Below are 16,715 nucleotides of genomic sequence, written 5' to 3'. Positions count from 1 at the left end.
GACTTCCTCCAAGGCTAAAGTCTTTTTATATGTGAAATAAATTAATTCAAATTTATAACAAAGAAACTGGACTGGAAAATGTTTTAAAGAAATCTTGCAATTCAGATGAAAAGTGACCCATGTAAAGTGGGTGGATTGTTCAAATTTAGTAGGCATCACAGGGCCAAGTTAATTAAAACATAGCTAGAATTTATTTAGGCTGTAATAGCATGTCATCTTTAATGGACATAATTAACGAAATACTTTTATTTATACAAAAATATTCCCTCTTTCCTGACATGTACAGATGCTTTCTTCCTTCTTGCATGCCATGGTTATCTATATATCAAAATGTATTTTTATGAAGTTCACTTTCACAGTTGTGCTATCTATGAGAAACTATTCTGTGCTAAACTCCTTTAAGATCATTCAGCTATAGCTATGAATTAATGTCACATATATTCCTTACACATGTCTAGATAGAAGTGAAGATGATTGAACAGTATTCCCCAACGGATTAGTGTAACTGTATATATGCTGAAAGGCAAGAGTGGAAAATTTCCTACTTACCCTGTGAGGTATTAGAAAGCATCTATTTTAGATACTCTCCCATGTGATTATTTCAAAAGGCAAGGCATTTCCCATAATTGACAAATTTCTGCAGCATACCAAGATAATTAAGCAATCTGCTGCATTTTGCTATAGTTAGGCAGAGAGAAAACAGTTCAGGCAGCTAGGAATTCAAGCCTCCGTTTTCCTAAGGACTAACCAATGATTGGCAGAACTAAGAGTCAATGAAGTATAACTTCATTTTCTGATTTCTTTCAGCTTCTACAGCGCATAATTACTGCATAATGGATATCTCCAAGAAATACTGAAAAATACATTTACAGAATGACAGTGACTGAAAACATGTTTTAAAAATTGATTTTTCTTGAAATCACAAAGGAAAACTGCCTGAAAAACAAGTAATTCATAGATCAAGAGAACCATTTCAAATCTCAACTTTCAATTCTGGAATAGGGATATTCCTTTTCCTTAGCACCAGAAGGCAGTTGTGGACTAATACTAATTTATCTCCAACTTTCTTTCAAAACATTTGCCTTATCTACCACTAATAAGGGAAGAGGTGCTGGCATGTCAGCTCAAAATGCACTTCAATCTCTTTGTAAAAGGAAGACAATTTCTTAGAAACTAAAATACGAAACTTTGCAGACTATGACCAAAACATCAGCATGAAAATATTTCCAATTCAAAGCCTCTACAGGAGAAGCTTAAAATTTGTTTTAATTGCAAACTATGTAGCTTGGAGAAAGTTTGTTTGTAATGTACCGATACTCATTCAGGATCTTCTGCTAGGATTGTAAGGAATGATGAAGATTCTATTGTTTCCAGTTCCTTTACAGTTAAATGCTTCATAATGCAACTTAATTGAATTTTCCCAATTTTGGTTTCCTTTGCTTCCAATTCAATATCACAATGAAATTAAAACATCCAATCACAAGATTACACTATATAACCTCACAATCCCCAAAATTCCTTTTTCAAGGCAGAAAAATGCAAAATACAGTTCAGGTTCCAAAACAGAAAAGAAATACATTTTAATATTGATTTACGTGATAGGGTAGAATTTTCCCACTGCAACTGGCTACATTTCCCCAAGGATCTGACATTGTAGTACCGAATGCCAGAAGCTCAAATTGAAGTTGCAAACAAGAGCATAACAAAATACAAAGCAAGAGCTCAGCAAAGTAGGCTACAGTTCTCATGTCGTTAGGAGAAAGCCAGGTATTTGCTGAATCTTTACAATGCTCCCTCAATAAGCCATGCTTCTTGGTGTTTTACAACACTCCTTTTTAAAAGATGAAAGTCATATCTTTAAACGTGTAAGAAAAATACAGTTTTAACCATCTTCTGTCTTAAGTAACTAATTTCAGCAAACCAGCAGAGCCGTTTTCAGTACAAAGCTTATGGTTTTAAAGTCACCTTCTTTAACAACATTAAATGTTTTGTTCCTCCACTGTGCCAGAGCCAAGGCATGTTCACCTTTTCCCATGACATGTACAGTATATAATCAGAGGATGAGAGAAAGATGATATAACCCATTTGGATTGTCACCTACACCTGTAAAGGAACATCAGCTGGCCAAACTTAGTACACATAAACCACTTTTTTCAGAAGACTGATGTCTGTATATGTTCCAAAGATCAACAAGGCCAAACCTGCTAAATCAAGTTCAGAACTAAAGAGAAATAACCTCCAAATTGGAAAAGCAATATGGCACTGATGCAAGGTATTGCTTAAACGTTGTCCTTCATCAGAAAAGCAGAAGGATCACACATGCTGAAGAAAATTTTGACCTTTGGAAGACCATATGAAGCCTCCTTTCCCTCCCCCCATTAAAACTGAGTATTATTTTCATCCCAAAGAATGCAAAGTAGAGATATAAAATAAAAACACACAATTTGACAATCCTTAGGAAGTTATTAATTTGTTGGACAGGTACAGCACGTATTAGGAAAAAGGAAACAAAAAACCAAAACTCCAGGCCTTCTTTCCTTATTTGGTGACAAGAAAGTGCAAGAAAGGTTTTCCTGGGTTTTGCTCAGTTGTCAGATTTTTGCATATCTGTGTTCTGGCCAAGACAGGGGACTTTGAGGCTTTTCTGCAGCACATGCGCATCTGCTGGTTCTATCCTTTTGTAGTAGTTCTTCTTTGTTTCAATGATCTCAAATCCAAATTTCCGGTAGAAATCAATTGCTGACTCATTGCTAATCTGAACATGCCTAGGACAGAAACAGAAACAATATACTAGAATTTGGTTCCACATATTAGCAAAGTACACATTTAGGAATCAGAAAAACAAATGAAAAGAAAGACATAGAAAATAGGTACAGTATTACCAAACAAGTTATGCCAATACACATAATGGGTAAAAAGCTTTTCCCCCCAACACCAAAATTGCATAACAAAAAAGTAGATCTTTTTGGCAGTTTATGGTGATATACATGTTGCCTTCAATGGTAATTTTGGAAGAATAATGATCAGACAACAATTTCTGTTTAGCAGTAGAGGAGGAAAGTTCCTGCTTTGCCTCCCTAGCTGGACTTTATCTTTTTGCTCTCACTGATGACACATGCCCAGCCTGACTGCTGAGGTGGCTGAGCTGGGCTTGTGTCATCATGCCCAGCCCCAGACTACCTGGGATTTTTGCAACCCCAGAGATGCAATGTGCCAAAAAGCTCCTTTGTGCCATGCTCCTGGGCCAGGCTGGGGCTGACCTTCAGGCTGGAGGGAGGGAAGGAGGCAAAAAAGGGTCCCAGAGTGCTACAGGTTAGGGGCTGCATTTTGCTTCCCCCCACAAAATCCAATCCAGGAGTAGAGACAGCGACTACTTTTTTCTCCTTTTTGCAGCCAAAGGATAGCCTTAGTCTGAACCTGCAGCTAAGACAGATGTGCCATTACAATTTGTTGTCAAAGGCTACCTACAAAGCCTACAAAAGAAAGGAAGTTTATCTGTTAAGCTCAATCCATCCTATTCTTTGATTCCTAAACATGACCAAACTGACAATGGATCTCATTACCCTCTCCTAAATGTTCAACTTAAAAGAGTTTAGAATTCCCATAGAAGCACTACCTTTTTCAGCTTTAATAGTGAAAGCAATCGTTACTATTCCTACTCTGAGAATATTAAACATGAATTGTCTATTGCACTCTTCATTTCAATGACATACAGGTAGTACTCAACTTACAATAGTTCATTCGAAGTTACAACAGCACTGAAGTTTGAAAAAAGTGATTTAAGAGCCGGGGTGGCGCAACAGGTAGAGTGCTGTACTGCAGGCCACTGAAGCTGACTGTAGATCTGTAGGTCAGCGGTTCAAATCTCATCACCGGCTCAAGGTTGACTCAGCCTTCCATCTTTCCGAGGTGGGTAAAATGAGGACTCGGATTGTGGAGGCAATATGCTGGCTCTGTTAAAAAGTGCTATTTGCTAACATGTTGTAAGCTGCCCTGAGTCTAAGGAGAAGGGCGGCATAAAAATCAAATAAATAAACAAACAAACAAACAAATATTTTTCAGTTATAACCTTTGCAGCATCCCCATGAACAAAATTCAAATACATGGCAACTGTTTCATAGTTATCACCATAGTTGTGTCCTGGGGTGACAAGCAAAGTGAATGGGGAAGCCAGTTATTCACGTAATAACTCTGTTACTAATTTAACAACATGGTGATTCACTTAACAATTGTGGCAAGAAAAGTTGTAAAATGGGTAAAAGTCGTAAAGTGAGTAAAACTCACTTAATAAGTTTCTCACATCAACATAAATTTTGGGCTCAATTGTGGTCGTAACTCGAGGTTTGCCTGTATAGCTATTTCTATGGAAAGACTGCAAACAACAATGGTAATCAAAATAATATATATAGCTAAATTTAGAAAAACAAGGCTCACAGATTAGACCCCAACCTCTGCCCAATGAATGTACTCGGTGTGATAGTATGTATGATTCTTTGATTTTAAATGTTTAGTTTTTAAGATAATTTTTAAATTAATTATTCTATTAATTGGCCTAAAAATGTTTTATTTATTGTATCTTTTACTAAAATGTTGCAAGCCACCCCAAGTCCACGGAGAGGGACAGCATATAAGTCCAATAAACAAACAAACAAATAATAGATAATCAATGTACATGTGGGCCATGTTGACAACAGAAGTGGAAAGATTAGAACAATGCTTATGCTAATGGCTGCAGTACTCCTTAGCCTAGAGATCTGCCAGCTGCACCTACAGAGGAGGTCCCTTGACAGAAAAAGTTGGGTAACTCTTGATCTATGTTTATTATTCTTGGAACATTTGATTTGTTGTGCCTCAGTATTGTAGAATTTAAAATGAACACAAATAATTAAATTCTCAATGCTTATATTGAATAAATTGACAATTTTTACTTACAGATAGATATTATCAAAGGTGCCATCTTTTTCACAGATGTTTAACACATGATTCAACATTTTAGTTCCTGAAAAAGAATTGAGAAAGTACAAAAGAAAATCATGTTATTTGCAGCCTTTTTCAGGTTTTGTAAGTTCATATCCCAAGACCAGCAACACTGCCTCTGAAATCAGAATCTCAACTCCAATATTTGAGTTTGGGCTCATTAGTATTTTTAAAAAATTAAGGATAATAATAATAATAATAATAATAATAATAATAATAATAATAATTAGATTTGTATGCCGCCCCTCTCCGAGGACTTGGAGCGGTTCACAATGGAATAAAATGTCACAAATCCAATATATTAAAAGCACATTAAAAACCCATTATTAAAACCATACAGCTCAGACACACCATACAGAATTCTACCATAGCTTTAGCATAGGGGCAACTCAGTTATTCCATGCCTGGTGACATAGGTGGGATTTGAGTAGCTTACGAAAGGCAAGGAGGGTGGGGGCGGTTCTAATCTCCGGTGGGAGTTGATTCCAGAGGGCCAGGGCCGCCACAGAAAAGGCTCTTCCCCTGGGTCCTGCCAGACTACATTGTTTAGTTAACGGGACCCGGAGAAGGCCGACTCTGTGGGACCTTATCAGACGCTGGGATTCATGCAGCAGAAGGCGGTCCCGGAGGTATTCTGGCCCGATGCCATGTAGGGCTTTATAGGTCATTACCAACACTTTGAATTGTGACTGGAAACTGATCGGCAACCAGTGCAGGCCGAGACGTGGGCGAATCTGGGAAGCCCCACGATAGCTCTCGCGACCACATTTTGCACGCACTGTAGTTTCAGAACACTTTTCAGAGGTAGCCCCATGTAGAGAGCGTTGCAGTAGTTGAATCTCGAGGTGATGAGGGCATGAGCGACTGTGAGCAATGACTCCCTGTCCAGATAGGGCCGCAACTGGTGCACCAGGCTAACCTGGCAAACACTCTCCTTGCCACAGCCGAAAGATGGTGTTCTAATGTTAGCTGTGGATCAAGGAGGATGCCCAAGTTGAGGACCCTCTCCAAGGGGAGCAATAATTCCCCCCCCCCGGGTAATGGACGGACAGATAGAATTGTCCTTGGGAGGCAAGACCCACAGCCACTCCGTCTTGTCAGGGTTGAGTTTGAGCCTGTTGACATCCATCCAGATCCTAACAGCCTCCAGGCACCGACACCACTGCTTCACTGACTGGACATGGGGTGGAGATGTTCAACTGGGTAACATCAGCATATTGATGATACCTCACCCCATGCCCTTGGATAATCTCACCCAGCGGTTTCATGTAGATATTAAATAGTAGGGGGGAGAGGACCGACCCCTGTGGCACCCCACAAGGGAAAGCCCTTGGGATCAACCTCTGATCCCCCCACCAACACCGACTGCGACCGACCGGAGAGGTAGGAGGAGAACCACTGCAAAACAGTGCCCCCTACTCCCAACCCCTCCAGCCGGCACAGAAGGATACCATGGTTGATGGTATCAAAAGTCGCTGAGAGGTCAAGAAGCCCCAGGACAGAGGACAAGCCCCTGTCCTGGGCCCGCCAGAGATCATCCATCAGTGCAACCAAAGCAGTTTCCGTACTGTAGCCGGGCCTAAATCCTGCCTGTTGAGGGCCTGGATAATCGGCTTCTTCCAAGGACCACTGGAGCTGGAGCGACCCCACCTTCTCAACAACCTTCCCCATAAAGGGAAGGTTGGAGACTGGACGGTTGGAGACTGGACGATAGTTGTTAAGTACCGCTGGGTCCAGGGAAGGCTTCTTGATGCTTTTAGAAATAGCATCAAGTATAAAAATGCATTGTTAAATTACTGAATTTATTAGCTACAAGTTGATAGTTTGATAAATAACCCTAATAAGTAATTGCTTCCATTCTAAAAGCTTATTCTTGATATATGAAATTTGATTCTTTATTGTACAACAGCACACTATTTTATTCTTGGAACGAGTACAGAAATAAATACACTTTAAAAGCTCAAGAGTCAAATAAAGGCCACTGAGTATTTTCTGCCTATTCCTTACCTATTCCTAACCGTCGGTAAGGGGCCAGACATCCAAGTGTCATGATGTACAGTCTTTTCTGATTCTGAGAATGATCTACTCTACAGCACACTGCGCCCACAGCAATATCATTGAAATAGGCTGTCAAAAAGAGATGGGAACAGAAAGAAAGCATATTTATTTTAGTTCCATGTGTATACATTATTTCTTTAGTCTTTTCAACAATCCTGATTTTTAAAAATGTGCATGAATAAGATAAATTTTCATATGTTAAATTTTAAGTCGATTCAAATTTTGAATTGAATCAATTCAAACAAGGCCTAAAACTCAATGAAACATGTGCTAATTAGAAAGGTCACATAGTTATTTTGAGGGGGGGGATCAACTCTGGACATCAAAAACAAGCAGATTAAAAGAATACTAGAATAGATTTCCATAACAGCTTCTTATGTGCAGAAAATACATTTTGGAAAGGAGGATTCAAGAGCATCAACATGGGGCACAGTGGTATAATCAATGAGACAATGGAAAGACATTTCCAAAGACATATAGACAGATACTTGTGTGCATCTGTGTATTCCTTTGATCTCGTGTTGACCGCCTGGACAAAATCCCCGAAGAAGGCAAGATTTCATTAGTGGTTTGCTCTTGCTTCCTTCCTAGAGCTGAGTGACAGCCACTGACCTAAAGTTACCCAGCTAAGATAGGACAGGGGCTCCTGGTTCATAAGTTTTCAGTTTATTATACTAAAAATCAATCAAAAATCTGTGATGAAAAGCTAAAAATTGAATGATGTTTTCAATCATTTGGCTGGAATAGTCAATCATAGCAAATGAGAATATATTACAATAGTCTACCTTAGAGATTGTAAAAGTTGGATGAAAGCTAATTACTCACTATGGCTTCAAAAGAGTGCCTGAAGGTATATTGAAGATGAAAGGAGAAGGGCATTATATGTTCTCGAATTATTCAAGTCCAGAACATGAAATAACAGTCTCAAGTTAGATAAAATACGGATTCCAAAGACTGGGAAAATAGTTCAAAAATGTAAAGTATCACATGGACCAACGTTGTGTCCAGCCTCATGTGATATACAATTAAAGAAGTATGTGAAAAATGTTCAATTACATATATAACCTTAATTAGAACCAACACACAAATAAAGATCAAGAATTTATACCTAATTTGGCAAGCTCGCCGACCTCTAACACATCCTTGTAGAATTTGTCGTTGTAGCTGACAGGAAAGATGACTTGGTTTAACCTCTTCAACTGCTTAATGTTGTGTGGTGTCACATCACCCAGCTCGATCCGGCTACTGGAACAAATCAAAACATGCTCAATACCTCTAGGAAGTCCACTTTTATTAAATTACATATGATTTAATAGGATAGATCACTTCAGTGTACCTCAAATGTTAAATTCTCAGTTCAAATACTTAGCAATTTTACACCGAACAAATCTGAACTATTATTCAGAAAGAGAATATTCATTAGCAACAACAGAACCTAGCATATATGAAATAACTCTCAATTACTGTTATTTAAAGTAATAAAGACTGGATAAAAGTCAAATAAATAACAGTAACTGTGAATTATTTCATATATGCTAAGTTCTGATCCACAAAAAACTCTGTGAGGCGAGTTGCATTGAGAGAGTGACTGGCCCAAAGCTACCCACCAGCTTTCATGTCTTTAGACAGGATAACACTGTTAATTCTTGTGACATTTGAGAGCCGGGGTGGCGCAGCAGGTAGAGTGCTGTACTGCAGGCCACTGAAGCTGACTGTAGATCTGTAGGTCAGCAGTTCAAATCTCATCACCGGCTCAAGGTTGACTCAACCTTTCATCCTTCTGAGGTGGGTAAAATGAGGAACCGGATTGTGGGGGCAATATGCCGACTCTGTTTAAAAGTGCTATTGCTAACATGTTGTAAGCCGCCCTGAGTCTAAGGAGAAGGACGGCATAAAAATCGAATGAATGAATGAATGAATGAATGAATGAATTTACCACTATCCAACTATCCCAATTCTAGCGCACTAGTTCCAAGTTTCTTTTCATTTGACAAATAGGTACGTTCCTCAATCTTGAATGGCTTTGGTGTCTATTAACATCATGATTAGCTTGCTATATACTAGCAACAGCATAACAATTCTGCTGTTCCTAGACTATATTAATGCCTCAAGCTCTGTAATAAAAATGGTTGATATTTTTAAATAAATGGTGAATTCACATTCTACCATCAGAGTTGCAAAAGGTGCCCCATTGAAAAGTTGAAAGTCTGGGATAAACTGTATAAGAGTAAACAGTGACGCAAATAACATGGACTATGCTATATGGCCTGGGACATTAAGATGAGCATACTGAATTGGGCTCTAAATATTAGTACCAACCCGGGTAGCTGTTTCAATCAGAATTCAACTAATATCCCTCAGAAATAATATTCATTACCTATGCTACTACAATATCAGTCAGTTGTAATTTCCAAGCCATTTTTCATTCATTTCCAACCCTGTATATAGATCTCCTACACTACATTGTTGCCTGGTTTCTCCTTCAGAGAAGGATACCAAAATCCCAACACAAGCTTAACATTGGAGTCTTCGGAGAGGGGCGGCATACAAGTCTAATAAATTATTATTAATTATAATTATTATCATTATTGTAAATATTGAGCATCAACCCAGGAAAATTCTTGAACTATGAACCTGTCCCTTCTGCAACCTCATGCAGAAGTCTACTCACTGAAGTTCAGCTATCAGAATCAACCTTAACAATTTGTCTTGTCCCAAATCAGCTTCAACTTATATTCCTCAATCATGTCCTTAATACTCAGGGAACATCCAGAACCTGCTGAGATATTCAAATCAGAAAAACTGCTTCAACCCCATAAACGATCATTTCTTGCTCAGTTAATATAAGAATTAAATTACATGGAACACAAGATGCAACTTTCGGGAATATCCCCCTCCCTCTGAAAATCAAACAAATAATCCTCATTTTTCAAAAGTATTAAGAGAAATAACAGTGGAATCAGAATAAAACTTTACTTCCAATGCCCAGCGACTCAAATACTCTAAAGATATACTATAGATGATAGCAGCAAAGATTGTGAAGGATTCTACAGTATTGTCCTTTGACAATTTTGGAGCGGAACCCAGTTCTCTGAACCGAACAACAGAGAGGATGACCTAATTTTCATCAGTCTAGAACAGAGGTCCCCAACCGCCGGTCCACGGACCGGCACCGGGCCGTTGGGGGTTTTCAGCCGGTCCGCGGCGCCAGGGCCCCCTCGGCCTTTCCGCACCACCAGCGGCGCTCCCCCCGCCAGCCAGCCAAGCCCCGCGCCCGCCGGAACCGGCTCCTCGCTCTCCCCCCGCCGCCCGCCGCGTTTGCAGGAGGTGGGGAGGGTCGGGCGGCCTGCCAAGGCCAGGAGGGACGCCGCTGCCCCCCCCTTCCCTCTCTCCGCCCGCCGCTGCGCCTCCTTGACGCCGAGAGGAAATGCCGGCAAAGGCTTTTCTCAGCGGAGGTCTTCAATGTCGGGGGCGCACGGGCGGTTGCACGCGCTCCCTATCTCCCTGCTAGCCCACTCGGAGTATTCAAAATAAGAAAAACCTTTGCCGGCGAAGGCTTTTCTTATTTTGAATATTCCGAGTGGGCTAGCAGGGAGATAGGGAGCGCGTGCAACCGCCTGTGCGCCCCCGACATTGAATATCACCTTCGCCGGCCCCACCTCTCCTGCAAACCTCCTTGCTGAGAGCCCGGGGCGAAAGTGCTCTCGCAAAGGTGAGGCGGGCAGGGCGTGCGCGCGTCACTGCTGAGAAGAACGGAGAACGAGAGTGAGAGCAACAGACAGCAAGATAGAGAGAAAGTGAGAAAGAGAGAGTGAGAGAAGGGGAGAAAGAGATAGCAAGAGAGAGAACAAGAGAGAGAAAGAGCGTGAGAAAGAAAACAAGAAAGAGTGAGAGAGAGAGAAAGCAAAAGAGACAGAAAGAAAACAAGAGAGAGAAAGTGAGAAGAAGAGAGAGAAAGAGGGGGAGAGAGAGAGAAAGAGAGGGAGAGAGAGGGAGAGGGGGGAGAGATAGCAAGAGAGGGAGAGAGAGAAAGAGAGAGGGAAAGGGGGGAGAGATAGCAAGAGAGGGAGAGAGAGAAAGAGAGAGGGAAAGGGGAGAGGGGGGAGAGAAAGAGAGAGGGAGAGAGAGAGGAGATAAAGGAAGAGGAGAGAGAGAAAGGAAGAGAAAGAAAGAAAGAGGGAGAGAGAGAGAGAGTGAGAGATGCTCAGTGAGCCTTTCTTTGAAGTTGCCTTTCTTTCTTTCTTTCTTTCTCTTTCTTGCTTTCTTTCTTGCTCTTTTTCTTTCTCTCTTTTACCTTCCCTTCCTCTATTTCTTCTTTTCTTTCTCCTTCCTACCTTCTTCCCTTACTCTCCCCTTTCATAAGTTTCCTTCCTTCCTTCCTCTGTTCCTGTCCCTTCCCCCTTCTTTCTTTCTTTCCTTCCTTTCCTCCCTCCATTTCTTGCTTTCCTTTTCCTTCCTCCCTTCTTTCCTCCCTCATTCCCTTCTTTCACTCCTTCCTCTCTTACTCTCCCCTTTCACACCTTTCCTTGCTTCCTTTGCACCCTTCTTCTGTTCCTGTCCCTTCCCTCTTTCCTTCCTTCCTTCCCACCCTCCGTCCATTCATTCACCCATTCCTCTCTTGATCGCCCCTTTTACGTCGCCGCTGACAGCTAGCTCCCCCCCCCCCACCGGGCCATGGAAAACTGGTCTAGCTTAAAGCCGGTCCCTGGTGCAAAAAAGGTTGGGGACCTCTGGTCTAGAAGAGTTAGCCAAGATCCAGTTTCTCTTTCCCAACCTTCTCTGAAACAAATTAAAGATACTGTGTGTCCACAATTGGATGGCATGCACACAAGTTTCATTTTGAAGGTGATTTCTTGCTAACCAAATTAATAAGTCACTTTACAAAGAAAGCTAAGTACCTTTCAGCATATTATGAAGCAATATTAACAGTATTTTATGAAACTACTGATTGAATGAAATGTCTAGCTTTATAAGTTTTAATCATTATACAAATCCCAACTTTCCAAAGAGCAGATGAAGAGGATGTCAAGAGATGGAGTTCTGAGATAACATTGGGGGGGGGGGGGGGGGGTGGTACAAAATCAAGAATATCTAGCATAGATCATCTAGATCAGTGATGGCAAACCTTTTTTTCCTCGGTGCCAAAATAGCGTGGCCGTGTGCTATCGCAAATGCTCGAGTGCCCACACCCATAATTATTCAATGCCTGGGAAGGGCAAAAACAGTTTCCGCCACCCCCCGGAGGCCCTCTGGAGGATGGAAACAGCCTGCTTCCCAACTTCTAGTGGGCCCAGTAGGCTCGTGTTTCACCCTCCCCAAGCTCCAAAGGCTTCCTTGGAGCAGGGGGAAGGTAAAAACGCCCTCTCCCATCCTGCTGGAGGCTCTCTGGAAGCCAAAAATGCCCTCAAGAGCCTCTGTGTGAGCCAAAAACCAGCTGGCTGGCATACACATGCATGTTGGAGCTGATCTAGGGCAACAACTTGTGTGCCAGCAGATATGCCTCCGTGTGCTGCCTGTGGCACCCGTGCCATAGGTTTGCCATCACTGATCTAGATTCTCTGAGCAGTGAATACTCAGAAGGTAAAATAATAAACAATTACTGCTTATGCCTTCCTGAGGTCTCCTGCTTCCATCCTCATCATTAAGCCTGGAACAAAAAGGCTGAAAATGTTTCAGCCTGCCTTTTCTGTAAATATCACATTAGTGCAGCATTTGGGGAAAATGCAGTACTTGTAGATATTAATCTCTGTTCCTTCCAATGAAACCAACTGCTAATTTATTTAGTAGAATGTTATCCAGTAAGTTAGAATCAAGTTTACAATTGATTTGTAAAAACATAAAATAAAAAGTTAGGGTGAAACAAAGTTACTCTACTTCATTAAATATTATTTATGATAATTATATTTGCCCTTAATTTGTTTTAAGATCATTTGCTGGTTTTGTTTCAACAGGCTTCTATCTCTTGGAAAATTGTTACATTGAAAATCAATAAAAGGCAAATTTCTAGATGAAATTCAGCTTCATAACAAAGTTTTACATACAGATAGGGTGTGGCACTATTCGCAGTGCAACCCTCCTCCTCCAAAGTACAAACATTGCCCACTTCATGATACATCAAGGGACTTTTGGAAATGAGTATTATTCTGGGCATTATTTTTTTCATAGTTTACTATGTCCCTTTTAAAACAGAACTTTAAAAAGTGGAAAGATTCAGGAGTTCTGACAAGTGTTAAGGAAGTGTTTATGGGCCAGGTAGTCTCTAGAATGCTATATCAGGGATTATACCTTTGCTGGGTATCACTTTATAGCTAGGATAGGCATGTTCTGGGAGTTGTGTATCTGTCAGCATACACATAACAAATCTATATCTATAATCTCCTTTCAAATGCTTAAAACATACAAATATAGACAGACATATGCACACATGGAAGTACAAACAGTTAAATATGTTAAAGGGTTAAATAAGGTTCAGGAGAGAAGTGTTTTTAATAGGAAAGTGGGAAAGTGAACACAAGAACAAGGGGGCACAATCTGAGGTTAGTTGGGGGGGAAATCAGAAGTAACGTGAGAAAATATTATTTTACTGAAAGAGTAGTAGATGCTTGGAACAAACTTCCAGCAGACGTGGTTGGTAAACCCACAGTAACTAAATTTAAACATGCCTGGGATAAACATATATCCATCCTAAGATAAAATACAGGAAAGGGTAGACTAGATGGACCATGAGGTCTTTTTCTGCCATCAATCTTCTATGTTTCTATGTAAATACTACATGATATGGAACAGAACTACACTTTTCAATAAAAATAATTAGCTGATTTCTTCCATATGTAATTGTGCAGTGTTAAACTACAGCTTTAAAAACTCACTTAAAACTACTAATAGTAATTGAGATACAAAAGATAGAAGAAATAAAAAGTATCCAAAAAAATTAAAATGCATTAATAATATATTTTATTTTTCAAAAAATAAATCAAATGGTCCATGGTACTTTGAGATTAGTTCTTTTTTGCAGATGTTTCATTATTCAAACTAGTAACATCATCATCAAACAACCAAGCTCAGATAGCATGAAAGACCCCTCATTTCAACCCTAAGCTTCAAATATTTTCATTTATTGGCAACTTATAAAATACATATTCCAAATATATCATTTGGTATCCATTATAGTGCCATGAAGTCAATACATTGTCCTCTTTGAGCAAATCCTGTGCTAAATTTAAATGTCCATATCCTGATCTAGGTTTTTTTTCATATTAAAATTAATCTCTCAAAAATTCTGCCATAACTTTCTTTAGCAATCTACTCTTATTCAATTTAAAATCAGCTCTGTATTTATAAGCTACTTGAGAAACATCTGAACTAAATTTACTCTCAACCAAAAATGACAGTAACTTCCAGTTTGAGAACTGTATTTTATTCAGTATTCAACAAAACTTTAAATGCTGTACAGTATTTGTTACTTTCTTATTCAAATAAAGGACATTAATCATTGCTCAGGTAGAGTTCTATAAAAGAAGGATCTTTGGTTGATTTAATGCATAGGGGCTATATTCACTTGACAAATTGAATAAATTAAGCCAAATTAGCCCATGTCGTTACTTTGCAGCTTAGTGTTTAAATTAATAAACTACAGCTAAGATCAGTAAGCATGGTGTGCAATCTGGGTGATGGTCAGTCTTTGAAGTATGACATAAATCTGAAGGTAGGTGCTATCAACTTATAGTGCTGTTAATTCTTTTGCACTGCTGCTGGAAAGTGCCAGAAGTCTGGTCAGTGTAACATGAAAGCTCTGCCAAGTGAAACTTAATCTATCTTGAAATGTGTTTTTTTAAACCACATTGTTTCTCAAGGATATGATTCCAAAAGACTGCCTTTTGCAAGAAAGAAAAGACTAGCTTCTTCTCTACTTTTTGTGATACCAGTAGCCTTTGAATTGTTGAAAAGACTAGCTATCTCTTTTCAACCATCTGGCCTTGATGAGACACATGACTTGAAAAATGAATTTTTTCAGCAAAGGTCTCTTTGGGCACATAATGGAATAGCACAGGGAAAATGGTACATTTTTCTCAGGTTTTGAATGAGATCTATTTCAACACTATTATACCTGTTGAAAGAGGATGATTGTTTAAATTATGAAATGACTTGGTGGAGAGGGAGGCTGTAGAATCAGAACTGGGTGCTCAAGATAAGTTCAAATATTTGACAGCTGCCCTGATTTCCAATCTCAAGGTATAACACACAACCTTAATTTTGCTTCATGAATTAAAGTTGTCTTCCTAATAGTGGGGAAATTGGATATTGTTTAAGCCATAAAAATCCAAAATAAAAGAAGAGATACCCATGGAGGCATTCCACCAAACCTACTTTATTTCCATACTATTTCAACCTACCGAGTTCAACCTTTATCCTCTTTTTATCTCACATTATGTCCTTAAGCTTCTCTCCACGGCAGCCAAATACAAAGAGGACTAGGTTATATAACTAAAAATAGCCACAGAGATTATTGAAAACTTGACCTGCTCAGCCCCTGGGATGGCACAACAGGCTAAACATGATTTGAAGCACAGGAACTCTTGCATTTTCAGGGCTTTCTTTAGAACTACCGTCGCTGTTCGTTTCGGAGGCCAGGCTTTCAATTTTGGCTGGTGCGATACAGCTTTAATTGGGACGTGATTCACTTTATGGTGCAATCCCGCGCAGGCTTCCTCGGGGCCGGATTCAAAAAGCTCACCTCCCTTCTCTCTCCAGAATATAAGGTTACAGGCTGCCTGAGCCAAGAACAGCTACACGGCCCGCTTCGTTTGTTCATTCCCCTAAAAAGGCAGGTGAACGACTCCCAGCAATTGTTAGGCCAGAGAAACAAAGAGAAGCCGCCAACGCCGCCAAAAGCCGGAGATAATAAGCCGGGGATCCCCGCCACCTCCCCAACATTCGCTTAGAAAGGATCCCTTGAAGCCAGCCCCACGGGTGTCCGAGAGGAAAAAGACGCGGCGGCGGTGCCGGCGCCGGTCCCGCACTCACCCCTTCATAGCTGCTGAGGGCCCAAGACCTCGATCCAGATGTGGCAGTCAGGCTGCTTTCTGCTGCCACTCCACATGGGCCTCAGACCGTTCCGACCGTCCGCGCGAGTGTGCGTGTAGCCCCGCCTCTTTTTCCTGGCTTAACCTTTCACCCGACGCTGACGTAGGGTGACGCAACGTGACGCGCGACGGCCGCCCGCTTCAGACATAGAACCAGCTCGGCTTCTACGCTAGGCGTCACGCAAGCGCAGGGCCCTCCCCCACGATTGGCTGCGAAGGGCGTGCGAACCGCGCTTTCATTCCCTTGGTTTATTTCCGGATTTAATACGCGGCAGGTCCCTTCGGGCGAAATGGAGCATATTCTTTTCTCTCTTTCGAAAGAGAAAAAAAAAGACAACAAAAACCAAAATGGGTCGCGCATTTCACACACACACACGTTTTAATAACGTAGCAGTACCATAATCATACTACAAAATTATACCGAATGTTGTCCGAAATGGTATAGGGACTTCTGCCTTAGCAGGGGATTGGACTAGATGACCTACAAGGTCCCTTTCCACTCTAACAAATAAATACATAAACATTCGGACGGCCTCTACATGGCCACGAAGAGTTGCTTACCTAAAACAAAATCCGTACTTCATCTTAAATATGTGT

The 16,715-nt window shown here is 40.6% G+C and overlaps 1 protein-coding gene across 2 annotated transcripts; it reads right to left on the bottom strand.

Annotated features, from left to right (window-relative positions):
• Positions 1-168: 168 nt before the first annotated feature.
• On the bottom strand, positions 169-16,256 carry NAA50 (N-alpha-acetyltransferase 50, NatE catalytic subunit). Of its 2 annotated transcripts, none has more exons than XM_070741784.1 (5): positions 16,060-16,256; positions 8,144-8,277; positions 6,985-7,104; positions 4,933-4,999; positions 169-2,765 (listed from the first exon to the last, which is right to left on the bottom strand). In XM_070741784.1, the coding sequence occupies exons 1-5, from the start codon at positions 16,065-16,067 to the stop codon at positions 2,585-2,587; spliced, it is 510 nt and encodes a 169-aa protein (XP_070597885.1). In that variant the 5' UTR covers positions 16,068-16,256; the 3' UTR covers positions 169-2,584. The 2 variants fall into 2 exon arrangements, with proteins under 2 accessions (XP_070597885.1, XP_070597884.1); XM_070741783.1 differs by having other exon boundaries at positions 8,144-8,280; positions 16,060-16,223.
• Positions 16,257-16,715: the final 459 nt, after the last annotated feature.

This window comes from Erythrolamprus reginae, chromosome 2, assembly GCF_031021105.1.
Source record: "Erythrolamprus reginae isolate rEryReg1 chromosome 2, rEryReg1.hap1, whole genome shotgun sequence".
In the NCBI taxonomy this organism is placed as follows: Eukaryota; Metazoa; Chordata; class Lepidosauria; order Squamata; family Dipsadidae; genus Erythrolamprus; species Erythrolamprus reginae.
This window is presented reverse-complemented; position numbering and strand designations above follow the sequence as displayed.